Genomic DNA, 20,194 nt, shown 5'->3' on the forward strand with positions numbered 1-20,194 from the left:
AGACTTGGGTGCCTGTTTTTTCAGACTACCAAAATACAATTTTTGAGTATATTTTAGGTTGCCTTTATTTCTGGATGAGCAGCCATTCTGTGTGTGGTGCATGTGCAAGAAAGAAGATTGAGCATGTTTGAGAATAGATGTACCAGCACATCTGTGAAGATCTGTTTTGCTTCGTTGTTTTTTGGGTGTGTTTTTTTTTAGTGTTCAGGGTACTGTATCAGCATACAGGAGCTTAAACTGATGGGGAGAGGAATACCTGTAACATTGACTTTATTGGAAAGATCACAGAATCAATAACATCCAGGGATTAATCAGCCACATATTTGTGGGGTTGGGGGGTAGAATAGCTAAGATTATATCCTGAAACTTAGTTCAGTTTTTGTTTGCTTAGACAGAGGCTACATCTTCATTCCAATGTTAGTTTGTATCCTGAGAGAGATGGTTGAAGCTTCTTTAGCCCATTGCACTGATAAAAGTGAATATTTGGCAGAATTTCTTGACAATGTTCAGAAGATGTTCCAGAAAATTCTGGAATGTATGGCACTCAGACTCAGAAGACAGCGAGAAGAAGGAATTCAGGTATTTTTTGTATTTAAAACTAGCCAGTTTGAATTATTTATCTATTGTATTGGGGGAGAAAATCTTAATGTGATGTGAAGGGTTTTCCATCTAACATACACAACTGTATTGGCCAACCAGGCATGGCTATGGCTGACAAAGGAGAGAGAGTAGCAACTGTAATTTGGGGTCTTCAAAGAAGGCTACAGGCTATTGATTTTGCTCTGAATGTCTCCAGTACATCTCACACTTCCCTTTCTCCAGAAATAAGGATATCAAATTGTTTTCTAACCACCGTATATTGCCAACTGCTCAGCATTTTAATAAAAGGGTATAATGTTCATTTGACAGTTGGTGAAGTTGTTCCCCTGTAACTGAAGTAAAACAAGCCCAACACTTGTTCCTGTATCTTTCAGTGGAAGCTTTAAGAACTACATTTGAAGGCCATTCATTATAGTAAATATCTGGTATTTCTAATTTTGTTTTTAAACATACTTTAAAATTTTTACTTTTAAAAATACTTGTTAAAGAAGGTTCATGATAGGTTCCTGTGTATCTCTTTACATTATTGTAAATGTAAAGAGATTTACAGGAGCATGCCAATTAAACTGCGTGATAACATGCCCAGAGAAGGAAAATTATTGCTTGCCAAAAGAACAAAGTAAGCATTAGCTGTCATAGCTTTTCAGTAGCTTTCATAGACATTGTGCCATGTTTTTTCCTCAGTCTCTCCTGGAGGGCTTGTCTGCAATTCAGTGCCTGTACAACAGCATTAAAGAAGGATGGACTAGCTTAAATAGTGTGTTTAAACTTTGCATTCTATCATCCAGAAGCTGCTGTCTGCCATGTAGGAAGCTTGGTAGAAATGTGTTACCTTCACTTTCTCTGCTACCTGCCAGTTCATAGTGAGGCTTTTTAATTCCATGCCTCTGTTTCTTCTTGAACCTTTGAACTCCTTTCTATATTGGAAAAATAATTCTGTATAGAGAATTGTATTGTATAGTCTTAATTTGGGCTGCTTTTAAGCATCATAGAGAGAGTTGGAATGCCTTAATTTTGTAATTTCTTCTAAGATTTGTACATAGGGCCAGCGTGGGAAGATGAGTAAACTTGTCTATGAAGTTCAGTCTCAGAAACAATCTAGTGATGCTGTATTTGCATGGCATGGCTGGAAGTGGGTGTTCCCACTTCTGAATGAAATTAGGCAGTTCTGTACCGATGTGCTTTGTCACATGATCTGCAATGGGTACATGTTTTAAGCTGCTGTAGTTGTCATGGAAACTTTGCATGCTTCAAATTATGTAGATGTGCCAAAAGGATATAAATGCCTCAGCCTTTTTTAAAAGGGAAATGTATATAAAGATCTGTATGCTGTAACATTAATTTTTGCTTCTTCTAGTTAATTCACTCTGTTCAAGAGCCTCTTGGAGAATTCATACATATAGTCCAGTGTTGTACTTTGACTTCTCCAACTGTTCACCATGGAGTCCTTTCTTCCCTGTTAGCTGCAGCAGTCGTTGAGATAGGTTATACCTTACAACAAAAGGTACAAGGTTTTCTTTTACTGTCTTTATGAACATGCTTTATATCTGGACCATGAGATGAGTATGACTTGCCAGCTTCTTCCCCAGGCCCTGCATCTCTTCAATGGGGCTCCATTCCCTCCACCGGGGTCCCATTCTCCCCACTGTGGCCCCATTCACTGGTGCAAGGGGTAGAGTGGGGAGTCAAGAGAAGGTGCTCCATTTTACTGCCCTGCCATGAGACTGGTGACAAGCACAAAGTGGGTTGGGGGGAGCCGGCAGCTGCAGGAATAGGAGCTTTGGGGACAGGTGTAATTGATTCAGGAGTAGGTGAAGCAGCCTTTTAAAAAAATTGTGTTCTCTAGCAAGGTAAGTGCGGAAGTGAAGAATGAAATTCAAAAGGACAATGAAAAGAGGAGGGTATTGGTATGCTGGGCTTAATAGCAGACCCTGACTTTTTTAAAAAAAAGTTTGCGAATTGATTGCCACCTTAATAAAGGCTCAGAACATTATTTCGTTTTTGTAATCTGATGTGGGAGTGGGAGGAGTTTTGCTCAGGAAGCGAAGCGCTGAAGGGGAGGATGAAATTGACAAGGACATTGATAAGAGGGGGATATCAGTACGCTTTGCTAAGTAGAGGACAGGCGGTCTTGCATAAAAAAAAGAGTTTACAAACACGTTACCATGTTCATAAGGGCTCAGAAAATTAGATCCCTGTGGTGATTTGATACGGGAAGGAGGGGAATTTCCCTCATGTGCCGGCAACCCTAGTGGACCAATTACAGAAAGAATGCTGACATTGGAAACAAGAAGTTCTGCCACAAAGCCACCTGGGATAGGTGCCAGGACCAGGCAGGAGTACTAAGGGGAAAACAACCCATGGCAAGCTGCAGTGCACTTGATCGTCTATTGGGACTAATGTCAGTTATTGAGCAAAAAACCAGTCCACCGTGGCTTATTTTCAGGGTGGCTTAGCATGACATGCGAACTCACCAATGGACTTTATCCTGAAATGAAAAGGTGAGTTCTGATTGGTGGATGGTGACAATTTGTCACTGCTTAACTAGACCAACACCAGAGCCCATACTATCAAAAAGCTTCAAATGTTAGCTGCCAGAGGACAGGCCCCTTGTTCATACCCAATGTGAAAGCACTATCAATGCCCTCTGTTTTCCATTAGTTATGACACCTTAATCACTGTTAAGCCAACTTCAGTCTTCTCACAACTCGAAATACCAGCAAGTCCAACAGACCTTTCAGGCCCTTTCCAGCTTAGTGTGTGTGTGTGTTTTGGGAGGTGGGGAATGCACACTGATTATTAATATGCTTTACATCAGAAGCAATGTCACCCTAGCAAGTGCTGCTTTTGCAAAGGGATTGCAGTTTCCAAAGCCTCTTATGAGCTCTTCTGCATCCATCATAAAGTAGATTGGTTTCCTATACCCATAGGAAACTTGCACCTTTGTTCCTAGATGGTTCTCTGTGAAAGAAAAGGAAAAGGAAAAAAAAGTCTCCAATATATGTTCTATGACTACTCATGGTGGTGTGAAGCAGCTAAGCGGGAAGTATCTGGCCCCGCACTTTTCGTCAACAATGGCATCACAAAACACCTAGGTAATAAGAGCTGAGTGTTCCTTCAACTTTTCAGCTTTCCAAAAGGTGTTTTTATTTTAAGCATTTTAAAAAGCAGGTGCATTTTTAAAAAACATAATTGAAGATATACAGTTATTTTTTTCTGTCAGTATTATTTTGCTTTCCTCCACCCCCCAGACTTTAGCTATTCTGGTGATGATTAATGATTAAGAAAAGTAACATAGTATTTTTTTTGCCTGTCATTTATTGATTTCTCATTTGCCTGAAGAGTTCCTTTGTATCTCTTCTGTTTTAGGCATCAAATTTAGAAGAGCTAGTTCCACCCAAGACTTTTTCAGATCTCCCTCCACTTTCAAGCGTTTTAATGGCAGTCGTGAATAAGTCAGCAAATGTGGTCAGGTAAGGGTCTTCCCCCCCATAATGTCCTTTGAAAAACACTCTCTTAACGTTCATAGAAAAGCCATGGTTCTTGCATTACCAAACAGTTGTGGAGGAGTTAGTGCACCACTATCCTCTGTACCATGCAGATGACCTCTTGTCTGAAGTGGGCTTTCTGTGCCAGTTCTCGATTTGAGCATGTTAAAAAGAAAGCTAACCGGATAAAATATGAACTGGAGCAAAATTTTAATTCCTAAACTCCAGCAGACTCATACTTTATAATGGCAGAATGAATGCAATGAATATCTTTTTTAAAACAACTAGAACATTACTGCAGTAGTACTAATATACTGAAGACTCGTTGACCATGCTTCCAATATAATGCAAAATGGGGTATTCAGAACGGTGGTGTTCATCTGCTGTGCACTTTTTAAAAGTATTTGGATATCGTTCTGTTCTGTTCGGTATGTAAAACAAACCACTATGGAAAAAATATATTTATATTTGTAACTGAACATTTTGTAGGTTCCTTAGATTACCTGTTGTGCCTTGTCAGCCAGTTAGGTTATGCTCCACTGCTCAGAATGCTAGCATGGTAGGCAGGCTTGTCTCAAAGAAAGAAAAGACCGACCGTCTCTGTCTCCCAGTGAGTGGCAGACCTTTTTGTAGCAGATGCTTTTACCTCAGAGCCAACTACTTTTTCCTGGGTTTTAGGCTATGAACTTGCAGCCTCTTCTAACGTCCAGTCTGCCTAGAGAAATGTATGAGTGAGGGCTTTTCCAAGTATGCATTTTTGGGAAGAATGTTATCCTCGGGATAATTAGAAAACATATTGACTAAGAACCCTTTTCTTAGATATTTCAGTTATTTGTTCAGATATTTGTTTCTGAATTTGGCAAAACTTAAGAATTAATAGAAAGATTATAATAATTGCAGCTAGTTTTGAAGCTAGCATCAATTTGTTCAATTTATAGGAATTAGAAGAAAACCTGTTGAATTTGAAACCACCATTTTTGCCTTGCACAAATTCTTTAATCTAAAATTGCTTTTCCTTGTCATTGTCACTGAAATCATACTTTACTTGAGTGGCATTAGTTTAGCTTGGTGTCCATCTGCACTTGCTTTCTAGGGATGAACCTTCTGGCTGTATGATAAGAGTGTGGGTGTGTAGGAGTAGGGGAGTTACTTATACGGGATTGTCAGCATTCATTCTGCACCATTTCCATTTCCAAAAGCAATGCAAGAAGCTGAATATGATTGTATTCTGTTTCCCTTACTCATATGGGATAGTTAGATTCTTACAGCTTTTTTCTACATCAATTTAACTGGACAGTGGTGTAGAAGCCATACATGTTTCACAGGCAGTTCAGATGATACTGGGAAAGATATTGTTCAGTATTGTTGTTGGTATCAAAGAGATGTTAAATACACACTGACAATGTTTGCGGATGGCAAAATGGTAGACATTGGCACAGGGAAGGATCAGTGTTCAGCAGCATTGATTGTACGTTGCTTTGGGTGATAATTAGTATTTGATCACTGATCAGTGGCTCAGTAAAGGAAATAGTATTAGATAATCACAAGATAGCTGTGTGAGCTGCCACTGTAAAGAAGGTGAATGTAATTCTCTGATATGTTCAACAAGGCATTACTAGCAAGTATAGGGAAATATCTGTGTTCTTGTGTAAGAATACGATGTCACGTTTTGGTCACCCATGTTTAAGAACCGTACATTATTCTAACCGTTTGCTTGAATCCAACAGTGAAGAATAGCCTCTAGGATTAGAGATTAAAGACCTTGGTCTGTTTTGAGGGGGGGATGTTCAGGAATATAATGGCATACTAAATATATCAGAGTAACTTAAGGGTTATTTAGGTGAGGGAGGGAAGATTGTGGGCACAAGAACTGATAACTTACAAATTGGATATGATCAAATTTAGTTAAAAATGGTGACTGAGAAGGTGACAGGGTTGATCTGTCTGGGTGCCAGGATGGAGGGCTTTGAGACAGGAGAGAGAAAGAAATGGTAATATTGGGCTAAGGGTGAAGAAAGAATCTTTTTTTGAAGATGCTGGGGAGGAACAAGTGGTAGCAATACAAGTGGTGTTTGGGTCTCAAACTTATTTGAACCAAACTTTTGAATATAAGACCTCTTAAACCTAAGAACTCTGAAAGCTCATATTTGTTTCATTGAACCCATATTTGGATAGTTCAGCTATTTACTTTAGTTCTTGTGTATTTCCTCCATATTCTGTTCATTCTTAGATCTTTTTTAAATGAGTTAGTGGAATCCATTGAGTCTGAAGAAATTGAAGGAATTATTAGCATTACAGCAACGGTGTATATTGTTGCTGTAATTAAAGGTGAGTAAAAATGTCTTATTGAGTTCACTGAAAGTTGTGTATATTTAATTCTGACTTTTGGTCTTCCTAAATGCTTTTGGTTTTGCCTCATGAAAGACTCCAGAGCAAACCTACTAGTCATAAAATTGATAACTGCTTAAAAAACAAGAAGCAAAGAGTGGGAGTAAAACATCCTTACAAAGGGAGCGAATTAAGCAGTGTGACACATGCACACATCCCTCCCAGGATCTGCATTAGGACCAGTGCTATTGAACTTGTTATGAGTGGTCTGCAGGCAGGGCAAGCGGTGAGGTAATCAAGTTTGCAGATGATACCAAATTAGTCATGATGGTGAAAAGCCAAGTGAGCTGAGAAATGCAGCAAAAGGGTATCTCCAAAGTGGGTGAGTAGCCATCAAAATGACAAATGAGGGTGAATGTAAGTAAGTAAAGTGATGCACATTGAGGAAAAAATTCAGATTTCATGGACACATTGATGGGACCTGAACTCACTGCGACAAATGAGAAGAGAGACGTTGGGGTCACAATGGATAACTGAATGAAAATACCAATTCAGTGTGCAGTGGCAGTAAAAAAAAAGGAGCAAATTCTGCAATAGAGATTACTAGGAAAAGGATAAAAAATAAAACTGCCAGTATTATCCAACCCCTACAGAAAGATTTGAATGACGATTTAAGTAAACTAAAGGCGCAGTCCTATGCATGTTTAGACAGAGAAAAGGCCTACAACTCCCAGCATTCCCCAGCCAACATGGCTGGCTGGGGCATGCTGGGAATTGTAGGCCTTTTCTCTGTCTAATCATGCATAGGATTGCACCCTAAATGTCAAAAGTCTCTAAAAGTCAGGGATGGCACAATTCTATGGCCCCTAGATATTGTCTTAAGGGCCATAGGATTCTTGGTATTCCCCTCTCCCAGGTAAGAGACAGCACTCCAACCTTGGAAGGGGAATCAGAGATCTGCCCCCTGCCCCCCTCACAGCTGGTGCTGAAAGAACTGTGCCGATTGCCCTCTGAGGTTGGAAAAGTGACCTCAGAGAGAGGGGAAAAGGCAGTATTTTGGTTGGCAGGGAGGGGAGGAGAGCGTAAAGGCCAGGATATGAGAGCCTCGGGCTCTCTAGCCTCCTTCCCTTCTCTTTTGAAGCTCCATTGCTAGATGGGCAAAAAAGCCCATCTAGGAAAAATGTCAGGGCCCCCACCACTCCTCCTGCCCCACACTGGATGATCAGAAGCCTCTGAGTTTGTGGGATTCCGATCATCGAGGGCACAGTGATAGGATTGTGTCTTAAACCCTTTTAAGAATATAGGAAGCTGCCTTAAACTAGGTCAGAAGATTATCTATCTAGCTCAGTACTGACTACTCTGGTAGGCAGCTACTTCCCAGGGTCTCCGTGCTCTATCACTGAGCTACATTTCCTCCCTGAATAAGTTTTTTTGAGCTATCTAAAATGTTTGTTTTTTTTATTCAGTTTTCAATTCTGGTGTGGGTTTGGAAAGTAGTTATTAAAAACTAAGTGATATGAATCTATGATTCTAAGTAGTTCCAAAAATGTAGTTACAAAGTAGTTTTCACTTCTAGGTGGATAATTATTAATTTAAGTTAGACTGATTTTAAAGTAGTTAGTGCCCATTAGTGGATTCAGGACAGATAAAGAAACTTCACAATGGACAAGTTATAGAATTTGCTGCCACATGATATAGTGTTGGCTACTGCCTTTTTGAAAAGGGGATTAGAGAATTCATGCTATTAGTCTGTCATTACCAATTAGCTATATTAATTTCATGAAAATCTGTGTTCAGGGCAGTGTACCTTTCAGTACTAGTTGCTGGAATCAAACATCATAGGAGAACTGGTGCTTTCATGTCCTGTTTCTTAGGCATGATTAACTCAAGTCACATTGATTTCAGTAGGTCTTTTCTAAGTATTACTAAGCTTGGATTCCCCCCGCCCCATTTTCATGAGGAGCATTTTGAAAATGTAACAGAAGTCTATGAGCAATGAACTCCATTGAGTTCCATTAGATTTTCAAAGTACTCCTCATGAAAATTGGGGTGGGGGGGAATCCCACCGCTGCCATGGGTCCTTGGGGCAACAGGACGCATGGTGGGGTGGTGGGATTCCCCACACCCCTGATTTTCATGATGAGCACTTTGAAAATCTAATGGAAGTCAATAGAGCTCATTGCTCATAGACTTCCATTACATTTTCAAAGTGCTTCTCATGAAAATTGGGGGTGAGGGGGCCAAATCCAAGCCCCCCCAGGACTGTGTTGCCCCAACAGTCTTTGGAGGGGCTTGGATTTGGCCTCACTTCCACCTCCAATTTTCACCCTATGCTGTGGACATTTTTAAAAAGCTGAAAATCAGAGAGAGGTTGGGGGGGTGCCCAAGGGGGTCGCAGATCACTCTGGGAAGTGGGTTTTTAAGTACAAGGTGCTTGCCTTCCATCCCATTCCTAAATGAACAAAAAAACATTTTCTCCATGTGTGCAAATGGGAAGCCCCGTGTGTGCAATGGGAAAAATTACGGGGAAGTGAAGGTAAGGTCCCCCAATCCTGTTTTTGCACAAAAATGGGACAAGGAACATTTTGAAAAGGGACTCGATAGTGATCGGAGCTGGGAATGGGGCAGAGGCAGCTTCTTGGGTGCAATCGCAAATGGCAATTGCAGCCCCTTGAGCAAGAGCAGCTAGGGTTTCTGCCGCTCTTGCTAAGTGGCTCGCTGCCTGATGTTCTTTACCCATGCTGGAGCACCAGACAACACGATAAATCATGGTGGCTAAAATAAACCTCATTGCAGGCTGTGGCTTATCAAGGTGGCTTATTTTGGTAAAATAAACCACCATGGTTGGGGAAAACTGCTCACAGGCGACATGATAAAACATCATGGCTAATTCAGAAAAATAAACCATAGTGGTTTATCGTGTTGTGCGAACCCAGCCTAAATCTAGTCATCATTAATGGTTTTAGTCTGAAACCATAGAGGAGTATACACACGTGTATTTGTACTTCTCAATAAGGTGCGCAGGTTTTCAACATAATCATGTTTTTCAGCAGGTAAACAAAGGCCTTCATATGAAAAGGATATAGCATCTGCCCTTCAGAGGAAGCTAACCTCATACAGTGAGATAACCAAGGAAGATGTTAGTAGCATTCAAAGGTAAGGGAGGGAGGTTTATTTCCTTGAAATTGTTCTATCTTTATTTAATACACAAGAATAAAAAATGTACTCCAATCCCTTTGGCAGCGTATTATATGAACTCTAATACTGAATTAATATTCAATATGCAACAAACAGTCCTAGACATATTAAACATATAAGACAGAAAACCCAATTATAATCCCATCAGCATCTATGCACAAGGTTCAAAAGTGGAGAAACTAGCTCAAAGGCCTGATCAGTGTCTAAACTGATTGCTGCTGTGCATGGAAGGCTAGATGTGCATAGTGAGTGTGATCCTAAATGGACTGGACTATGGTTCTGTGGAAGCTAAAGAAGTATGGGCTAGGCAAATTTATTTATTCATTCAATCAATTTATGAGTCATCCTATAACTGAAACTCTCAGTTCTTAACTGGATTCTAAGACTTTCTGGGAGAGGGAAAGAGATTGGGGAGAGAACTTCAGACTTGAGAGAGAAGAATGATTTTGCACCAGTTTGTGTGAGCCATATGCATAGCTTAGGGGCTAGCCATCTTACTCTTCAGAACTCACATGATAGGAAAGAAGATAACAAAGGTAGTGGCTTCAGTGTTTAGGGAAACAATCTCCAGAAAATGGAGCAGAACTGAAAAGATCCCTCCAGGGATTCCCATTGGATCCTTCTTGAAGACAGAGCTGAGGTGTGGGAAAACACCTGTGGTTCATGTGGGAAAACGAGTCTTAAAAACTGCTGTATATGGGTCATTACCTTAGCAAAAGTGAGGCAGCCAAAACCAGGTATTTTGGGGGGAAATGAGCAATGAGGTTCTCTGGAAGAACCCTGGATTTCTGTGCCTTGAGAATGATTTGAGCAAAAAAGGAGCAAGAGCTAACAAATGCAGCCAGAAACACTGTCCTTGCCACATACCAGAAACGTATGGTACCAGGAACATACGTTTTGAGCCCTGGGTTTTTATAGTATTTAGAGAAAGGCACTATGTCCCTGGGCAAAACGAATACTGAAAGAATACTTCTTTTGACACATCAGAAGCCCTCTATCCAAATCTAATCAGGGCAGGATTTTCCCAGGGACTGCTATACTTAAGTGTGGGGACCTCTGCCCGACCACTATACTTAACAGTAAGTATGCAACACTGAAGGGGTATGTCTGTCTCCTGATTAATGTGCCTAATTCCCTCATGAGGCTTCCAGTCTTACTGTGGTTCTTTAAGTCATATTGCTAGATCTTACCCTGAGTATATGACCAGAAATTCATGACCCGGGAGTCACTCACTTACTGGAACGTCTTGCTCCTTTCAGCCAGAGATGCAAGTCCCCACACAGGGTGGGGTGCCAGGCTGAACTTCTTAAAGTGACAGCACAGCATCACACAAAACACTAGAACTAATTCTCAGGCTTCTATGCCAGGCAGCCTGCCAACAAGCCTGCTTGTTTGCATTGCATTGAACTATGATTTAGCATGGCATCCAAATGCAGCCACTGCCTTTCTCATTGCGAGGTTGTGTCAACATTTTTAAAATCTTGAACCAATCAAGGGCAGCATGTATGTGGAAACAGGCCACTTTGTGTGTCTCTCCTGGATCGTACCTTGTGTACGAGAGCACTGGCTAGGCATGGTGGTGGGGAGAAAAGTAGCACATCCAGCATATGGGACCGCACACAGACTGCTTCTTGCTCAGAACTCCATGATCCCCAATAATCCCTTCAGTACAGGGGTCCTTGCGCATTGCATGTGCTCCTGCTGTGGCAAGGGAGGATGACTGGGGTCAGAGCCTCGACTGAGAAAGATAAATCTAAGCCACACAAATCTTGCTAATAGTGCTGTGCAACAAATTGATTTTAATTTGACATCCATTCTTTTGCATAAGAGCATCAGGAATGTCATAGTAAGCAGATGTTTGAGATAATGGAAAACAATATTTGCTTATTTGCCAGTCATTCGTATAACTTAAGCAGCTGCTCACTGCTCTGTTTTCAGAACACTGTATGAAACAGCTCTGCAGATTCTGGATGAAATACTAAGTCCTTGACCACATAACTACTTGCAAGTCAAGGAAACAGGAAAGAAGATGCATTCAAAGAAAGCCAAACTACTTAACTGTACAAGGTTTTGCCTTGAAAAATGATGCTGTTTTGATTGGTGCTTCCTTGTAACAGATACTCTTTAAAAACAACAATCAAAATTGTACATTTGTTTTTTAACAATTGTGTAGAAACATTTTTAAATGCTAAAATATTTTTATACATTGTATTAAATATGGCTAGTATATTTGGGTTATATTTTGTATATATTTAAGGAAGGATTTTCTGTTCTTTCTTTTGAACAAAACCCTGAGCTCTTCACATTAAATCTTCTTTGAGAATATCAGTGCAAATGTATGAAGTACATCTTTTCAGTACAAAAAAAGCATAGAGATTTTTTTTAAATATGGTAAGCGGTATTTAAATCTACTAAATAAAGATATGAATTAATCAAAATATTACCCATAATGTAACTTTTAATGAAGAAATGCTGTGAGTGATTTTTAAATATAATATTTCATATACCAGAATTTATCACTGAGTAATCTTTTGTGAAAGGTGACGTGATCATGGATAGCAGGTACCTACTCTCACTGACTCATTCTGACCGTTGCTGCAGAATAATTGAAGAATGTCATACATACGTTATATATATATATATTTTTTTTAAAGGTTACTGGAAGAGGGTCTATGCAGCCCTTGCTTGCATGCATCCACAGACTGACCACTCATTTACTACCTTAGTTGGCAAATGCTAGATGAGACACCTTTTCTCCACAGCTGGTGTCTCCAACATGGGACCCATGGGCACCAATGTGCCTGCAGACCCGTCTCTTGGTGCCCACCAGGCTCTCTTTCCCTTCTGATTTTTATTTTATTCAGATTTTTTTAAAAACTGGGAGTTTGGCATGCTTCAACATGACGTACTGCCCTCTAGTGCCATCGTCATTTGGTTTCAAAAGAGTGTTTTTGGAGTTCAGATTCCACCTCTGCCTTGTGCTTAGGTTGTTGGGCAAATTACTTTTCTTTTAGTCCACCAGTTTGCCTTTTGGGAAATGAATGTTTTGTGACCAGCCATGCCTACCATGGCAGCCATTTTATGAATGGGCAAACCTCCCATGGCAGCCATTTTTTTTTGGAGTCCCCTGCTCTACAGCCTGGTAGGCAGGAGGAGACCCCATACCTTCAGGTACCACAAAGAATTCACCCCCATATTGTCAGTCTATTTCTGTCTTGTTCCAAATTCCAGCAGGCTCTTATGAGATCAGATCTAGTTTATTGGAAACCAGTTTTGTCTGCCAGTGGGGGTAATGCTGCCATAGGACATAGTCTTGAAAGATAGAAAGAGCAGACATCCCCCCACAAAAAAAACCCAGGTTGCTTATGGTCTACCTCTGGTCATCTGTGCCCACACAGAGCACATGTTGGAAATAAGAGATGTGCCCAGGATATTGGAAATTTGGGGGAATACTGAAAAAAATATGAAACGTTTTCTCTTTTGGAATTAATAAAGCTTTTGAAGGTAAGATTTTACTCAAAATGATTTTTATTGTAAGACTACAGCATTATATAATAATTCCTGTGTATATTGTAGAACAAGGTGGATAACTTGTAGTTGTGGACCATATTTCCTGCCCCTTTTATTCATTCATCCATTTATTGTCTCTCACTCACACATGCATTCTTTCACATAAACTCAGGCAAACAAGTACACAAGCACTCACCATCTCTCCCCTTCATTTATCCATCATCTGTTTATTCTTCCATTCATATCTATTCTCTCTCACACGTGTGTACACATATCCCCCCACCGCCATTGCTCCCTCCCTCCTACATTTCTGTCATCCTGTCTGCCTCCCTTGCTCTGGGACCTCTGCACCTCCATTTCACCAACCTGCATGCTCTGCTCCAATACACCTCTGCTTCCCTCACCCCCCACCCCTTCTCACTGCAAGGCAATATTGGTTGTTGTCTTCCTGTCAGTTCCTTCTCTTGCAGCAGATGTGGTGGGCTCCTCACGTCTGTTTCAAGCAACCTAAAAATTGAGATCAGGACTTAGAACCTTCTGGTCCATCTGTAGTGGAGATGTGAAACGTTGGTGCCATAGGGGAAATCGTCCCCTGCTGCCAAAAGAAGAAAAAAGCTGGGGGAAGTTGAAATATATGCAATATCTGTTTTATCAAAGTGGTTTTTTTAGAACATGAATTACGTATAACTTGGCATGTAAAATTGCACTGTTACATATATTTCTGAATATTTAAGTACTTTAGTTGTATTCCAATAATAATTACAAATATACTCATTGTTAGAAAGAGAGCTGCAAGCTGTTGTACCCTAAGATGCCAAAGCATATCCTACTTGTTTGCGAGTTGAAAAACTAGACATAAATAAACATTAAAAATAGAAACCACCAATATATTAGTAAAAAAAAAGTAAGATTTTATTTTCTGGGCTTAGAAACAGCATGTAGAACTCAGCATTGCTCGCAGAAGCAGAAGAAACTCACTTTTAGAGGAAAACGTCAGAAAATTAGCATTCCTATAAATAAAGTAAGAGTGGCAATAAATTAGGCTATTCAGTTAAACTTCGTAGTAGCACATTATCATTCGTACAGGCCCGGGCTACAGTCCTATGCACATTTAATTGGTAATGAGTTCTATTGAACCCTGTGACACTTGCTTCTGAGTAAGTATGAATGGGAACAGACTGCAAGTATTTTCATTAACTAGAGAAAAACTTGAACCGTATTCATTTTTATACATTTGCCACAAACTCAGGAAATAATTTATCCTTGAAAGTATCAGCATAAGTTTATTGCTCCAATCCTGGGGTTTTAAATGTGGTGCCCATGGGTACCAATGTTCCAGTGGATAACTCTCATGGCATCTGCCAGGCTCCCTCCCCCATTTTGTCTTCTAGAAAATGAGTGTTTTGTGACCAACTATGACAGCCATTTTAGGAATGGCAACACATGTCAGGACCTGAATTCCCAGAGACGAAGCCCAATTCACAGTAAGACCATTTATTGCTGTAATTCCAGTCAATAGGTGTATGCCTTTACATCCCGAATAAAGATCCACAGATAATGGTACTCAGCATAAAGAGTTAAACCAGGTTCAGTTCATGATCAGCAACACAAAACCCCAAGCAGTCCCGCAACAAGCTGGCAGAATAAATCCCAGTAAGTTCAAAAAGTCCAATACAACGTAGGGAAGCTTTGCAGGTTATCCAAGCGCTGTCTCTAGCAAAGACTACTGCTAAAGGCTCTGGCTTTAATACAGGGGAGTGGCCATTAAGGATCAGTATCGAACATTTGATCCTGGCAGGGAAACCTGCCTTTTAAGCGATTGCTGCATCTCACAGAACACCTGTCCTCCACCCTTTTTAATTGATAATGCTGTATGGGAGACACCCTTGAACCACCCTCTCCTGGAGAGACCTTCTCCTGTTGCCCTGTTCCCATGAAAGGCTCCCCTGGTCAAGGAACAGCAGGATCCGTCAAGGTCAGGCCTCTCAGCTGTGGAGATAGATAGGCTGTATCAGTGTCCTCCGTCTCTCCCCCTCCCACCTGGCAAGCTAGCAGGAGGCCTGGTGTTCAGGCTCCTGGCTTCCCGCGGCTGGGCCTGATTCTGCAGGGTCTCCTCCTGACTCAGAGTCAGAACCTATAGGGCTCCCCGAACTGGGACAAGGTCTCACAAGACACCCATGCAGTCATTTTGTGAGAGCACCCACTCCACTTAAATGTCTTAAATGTGCCCAAACTTTTGCAGCCTCAGAAGAGAATGCCATGGTGTTTTCCATAGCAGCTGGGAGGAGTGGGGAAGAAATCCCTTCTCGGATTTCCCCTCCCAAAGTCATGACTGTGCCTACAGCCTCAGGAGGGGAAATCCACTATATCCTATGGTCCCTGGAAGACTCTCCCAGGGACCATAAGATTTCTGTATAAGAGTTTCTCTTTTGAAGAAGATATTCAGACTGCAATCCAAAGCACACCTTGGAAATTCTACCACTAAAATTGAGGAGACTTCCTGCCGAGTGTACATGGTTAGGATATAGCTGTTTTTCACACCCATTTTTCTGGAAAATGAAAAATATTTCATTGCTGTGCTGTCCAACATGTCATTTGGGTAGTTGTCTCCATCCTCTTGCTGATGTAAACAAAATTTCAGAATTCTGCTACCAACAGAGCTACATCACAAATCTAACACAAAATAGCTTGAAATTCTTTTTCCCTTGTATGCAACATGTCTCTACTTTAGAGTTTTTGTTCCTTTGAATGAGTAATGGAGGCCATTCTGCTTTAAAATGAGTCTATTGTTCATACTGTCAAGAAGGAGCATTCTCTGTAGATTTGTAGGACTAATCACTGTTTCTGTGTTCTTAATGGAACTATGTGGAAAATTTCTCTAACGTTTTCTTATTCAGGCTGGTGATGGTAAGTACAAGCTTGTTCCACAGAAATGCTAAATGTTTGGATTTTTTTTTTTTAACCTAGTGCACCACCTAAATTAATCCCCAGTTTTGCTAATATAAGGACTGTCATGCTTCCTTGCACTTCTGTTCTATGCAGATTCAGGAACCTGTGTGTTTCACCCAAGGCAAGAGACAGATCAGAGTTACATCTGGACTTGTGTTTTCAGAAATGGAGATCACCCATTGCTGCTTCTCTCTCCTAAAATGCATTGCTAGATGTAATCTGATACCTGCAAAACATACCACTGACTAATTCATTTGGTCTGCAATCACCACTTTGAGACTAGGTCTATCTAAATGGCAGACCTCATGGCCACCATGTCTGGCCAAATGTTTGGACTTTTCTGTTTCTTTCCCCACCCGCTGCTTTTTGTACCATCCAGCCGGATAGAGAGTTGTGCAGAACTCGAAAGCCTGCATTTTTGGTGGAATTTTGTTTGGTTCTATTAAAGTACTACCGAACTCTGGATTTTGGACTTTTTCCTCATGAACTAGCATGGTTATCTTTGCTTTTCCCCCATATTTGGATTTGTAACTGATAGAATGTAGATGAAGAAAAATATGAAGTAAACACTATGGAATGTAGAGTAGAGCTCATTTTAGAGCCCACTCTGACAAATCACTTCTCTACCACCATTGTGTGTACACACAATGTTGTCCAGTGAAGCTATTCTGGATGGTTTGGTTTTTCCCCCAGAATCAGTTTACCAGAGCCCCTAGTTGTGAAGCATTTTCTGGATAAGATCATTTGCATCTATCCTGACTTGGATGCCACACCGTTTGCAGTATAATTAGGGGGCATTGTCTTAGCTCCTTCTAGTTGCTACTGCATGGATGTATCTCTTATTGAAGCCTGAATATGTTGACCATGTTTGGAGATATGCAGTCTGCCATCTGTATGCTTCAACCTTGCCCATTGTGGCTATTCACATATAGTCAAGAATGAGTGAATGGGTCTGAGAGGTGATTAGTGCCTCTTTGAGAAAAGAGATTCTTGGACACCTTGAAGTTGCTGGCTGCGATAACATTTCTTAAGTCCTATGTGGACAATAGTTACTTATCCAAGTATTGGCTCTCACAAATCTCCTCTTGGGGCAAAGTCCTTCAGCAAGTTGTTGTTCTAAAAGCTGTATTCTAATTGTATAAGACAAATTTGTTTCTATTTCCACAGTAATAGTCACAAGTATCTTGTAATGTCCTGGTTTCCAGGGTAGTGTGCATACATGAACTGTAGCTTAGTGTTATGTACATGAACCTCTGGGCTTGTATGCTCTGGTCTAGCACAGTTGTGAGCAGGAGATCAGATGCTTTCACTTCCATTTTCAGCTAACCACACTTTGTTGTTATGTCTGAACACAGACAAACTGGTTAGTGCTAACTATGGTTTAGGGGAACAAGCCAATTTCAAATCATAGTTGAAAACGTGTTTTCCTAACTGTTGTTAACATTAACCACAGTTCTCAGTTCAGACAAAACAAGTAATTGGGGTTAATTAAAAAATATATGCAAAACCTGCTTAGCTCCTTGCAGCCACATCAGGTGTAAGAAGTGAGGAGCATATAAGCCAGGCTCATTTCATAGTGCTAGACTATGGTTTATCATCATGTTCAAACACAGCTGTAACTCCCTAAGCTTTACAAATCAGAAAGGTGAGTCATGCTTGAAGAGACTTCCATAGTTCTGAAGTTTGGTTTCTGTAGGGTGGAGACAATCTTACAAATGACTCTGAGCATGACGAGCCCCAGTGATGAAGCATCTCAGCCCCAGTAACAAAGCGTCAGAACACAAGCTAGTTAAGCACCTGTACGAGTTAAGCAACAGGGCGAGGAAGCCAGGGCAGATGACTCTTCCCTCCCTACTCATGGTAAGTAACTGTAAATAAATATAAATAAATTCCCCGCCTTCTCCTGGTAGCAGCTTAGTTTTCCAGGTTAACAAACCCCATAATATCAATAATAATAAAATAAGCCAGTTACAAAGGTAGAAAGTCAGCAGGGATGTGGGGGCTACTCAGTGTATTGCATTGATTGCCACATGTATGACTATTGCTACCCTGGAGAAGCTGAGCTGGAGAAGCCAAAAGAGGCAGAAAGGTTGGTGGATGAAATCTTCAGGGACCTAATACCTGTGTCCCAGTGACAGCTCCTCTGCTGTCATGTAGAATGGGAGTCTTGGAAAAGGAGGTCATCATTCTGAGGAAAAGAGAAATTATCCTTTAGAAGGGACCCATTCCTTGGAAAACAAGCAAATATCCTCTTGCACCGAGGATGTGCCTCCAGGGGGAGCGGGGCTTGTGGTAGTGGGAGATTCAGTCATTAGACATATAGACAGCTGGGTTTGTGATGGTGCGTAGACTGTGTGGTACAATGCCTGCCTGATGCGAAGTTTGCAGATATCACATGCTGTCTGGATAGCCTAATAGTGCCGGGCCAGAGTCAGTGGTAGTGGTCCATGTTGGTACCAATGATGAAGGGAAATGTAGTCATGAGGTCCTGGAAGCCAAATTTAAGCTGCTAGGTAGGAGGTTGAAATCCAGTACCACTAATGTGGCTTTGTCTGAAATGTGACCTGTTCCATGCATAGGGCCAGCTAGACACGCAAAGCTGAGGAGTCTCAATGCGTGGATGAGACAATGGTGCAAGGAGGAGGGGTTCAGATTTGTTAGGCACTGGGGAGCATTTTGGGACATGTCTGGCCTGTATAAGAGGGATGGGCTGCACTTGAACCAAAATGGACCCAGACTGCAGGTGCTAAACATTAAAAAGGTGGCAGAACAGCTTTTAAACTAAACCCTGGGGGAAAGCTGACAGGAGCTCGGAAGCATCCAGTTCAGGTTAAGTCATCCCTAGGGGATGAAAATGAAAAAGTTTTCAAGTGCCCAAATGTAGATGGGGAGGAAATAGATCATGAACATATGATGAAAAGTAATAGCTAATCAAAGAGGCTTAAGTGCCATAGCAAAAGATGCACATGCCAGAGACATCCTTGGAAAGGCACCGTGTACAGGTGTTTCTATACAAATGCTAGAAGCCTCCAAGCCAAAATGGGAGAGTTGGAGTGCCTGGTTTTAAAAGAGAACCTGGATATAGTGAGCATTACCAAAACCTGGTGGAAAGGAGAGAAGCAGTGGGATATGGTCATCTCTGTATATAAACTCTACAGGAAGGACAAGGAAGGGCGTACTGGGGGAGGTGTTGCTCTGTACATCAAAGAGGGGACTAGAACACCTAAAAGGGGCAGACTCTTCCACAGAAGTGCTGCGGATGACAATTCCGGGCTCCAAAACTAATTTAGTACTAGGAACGTGCTATCGTCCCCCAGACAAGAAGGCTCAGGGTAACCTTGAGATGAAAAACAAAATCAGGGAGGCCTCCAAACGAGGAAGTGTTGTAATAATTGGTGACTTCAATTACCCCCAGATTGACTGGATAAATGCATGTTCCAGTCACAACAAAAGAGATTAAATTTCTCAATGCCCTAAATGGGTGTGCCCTAGAACAGTTGGTCATGGAATTGACCAGAGGGGAGGCGACCCTGGATTTAATCCTAAATGATGTTACCCAGGACCTGGTGTGAGATGTAAATATTGTTGAACCAACTGGAAACAGTGACCAGTGATCAGATTTAATACATACTTAAGTTGAAAACTGCCAAGGAGGTTCAACACAGTCACATTTGACTTCAAAAGAGGAAACTTCTCTAAAATGAGGGAACTGTGAAAAGGAAGTCAAAAGAGGGAGACAAGAGGGTTAAATCTTTCAAAAATGCTTGGAGGTTACTCAGAACCACAATAATAGAAGCTCAACTAAAATGTATACCACAGGTTAGGAAAGGTAATACCAAGTCCAAGAGGTCACCAGCATGGTTAATGAACAGTGTCAAGGAAGCTATCAGAGAAAAGAGGGCTTCCTTCAAAAAAGAAGTCTTGCCCAAATGAAGAAAACAAAAGGGAGTACAACCTTACACAAAGAAGATGCAAGCAGACAATAAGAGATGCAAAAAAACATTTTGAAGAGCCTATCACTAACAACATCAAGGCCAACAAGAAAGAATTCTTTAAATATATCAGAAGCAGGAAACCAGCTAGGGAGACAGTTGGGACGTTGGATGACAATGGAGTTAAAG

The 20,194-nt window shown here is 41.1% G+C and overlaps 1 protein-coding gene across 4 annotated transcripts in view; it reads left to right on the forward strand.

The window, feature by feature from the left end:
* Positions 1-14,019, forward strand: part of NCAPG2 (non-SMC condensin II complex subunit G2) — a 53,650-nt gene extending 39,631 nt beyond the window's left edge. For 2 of the 4 annotated variants that reach the window (XM_084859281.1, XM_084859283.1), the window contains exons 23-28: positions 392-579; positions 1,958-2,104; positions 3,970-4,073; positions 6,319-6,416; positions 9,467-9,572; positions 11,553-14,019. In XM_084859281.1, coding sequence (XP_084715407.1) covers positions 392-579; positions 1,958-2,104; positions 3,970-4,073; positions 6,319-6,416; positions 9,467-9,572; positions 11,553-11,604 — 695 coding nt within the window. In that variant the 3' untranslated portion in view covers positions 11,605-14,019. The remainder of the gene's footprint in view (positions 1-391; positions 580-1,957; positions 2,105-3,969; positions 4,074-6,318; positions 6,417-9,466; positions 9,573-11,552) is intronic. The other 2 variants (XM_084859282.1, XM_084859284.1) reach the window with 2 other exon arrangements.
* Positions 14,020-20,194: the final 6,175 nt, after the last annotated feature.

The sequence above is a fragment of the Heloderma suspectum genome, chromosome 5 (assembly GCF_057233095.1).
Source record: "Heloderma suspectum isolate Gila_16-S chromosome 5, 16-S_ref, whole genome shotgun sequence".
NCBI lineage: Eukaryota > Metazoa > Chordata > Lepidosauria > Squamata > Helodermatidae > Heloderma > Heloderma suspectum.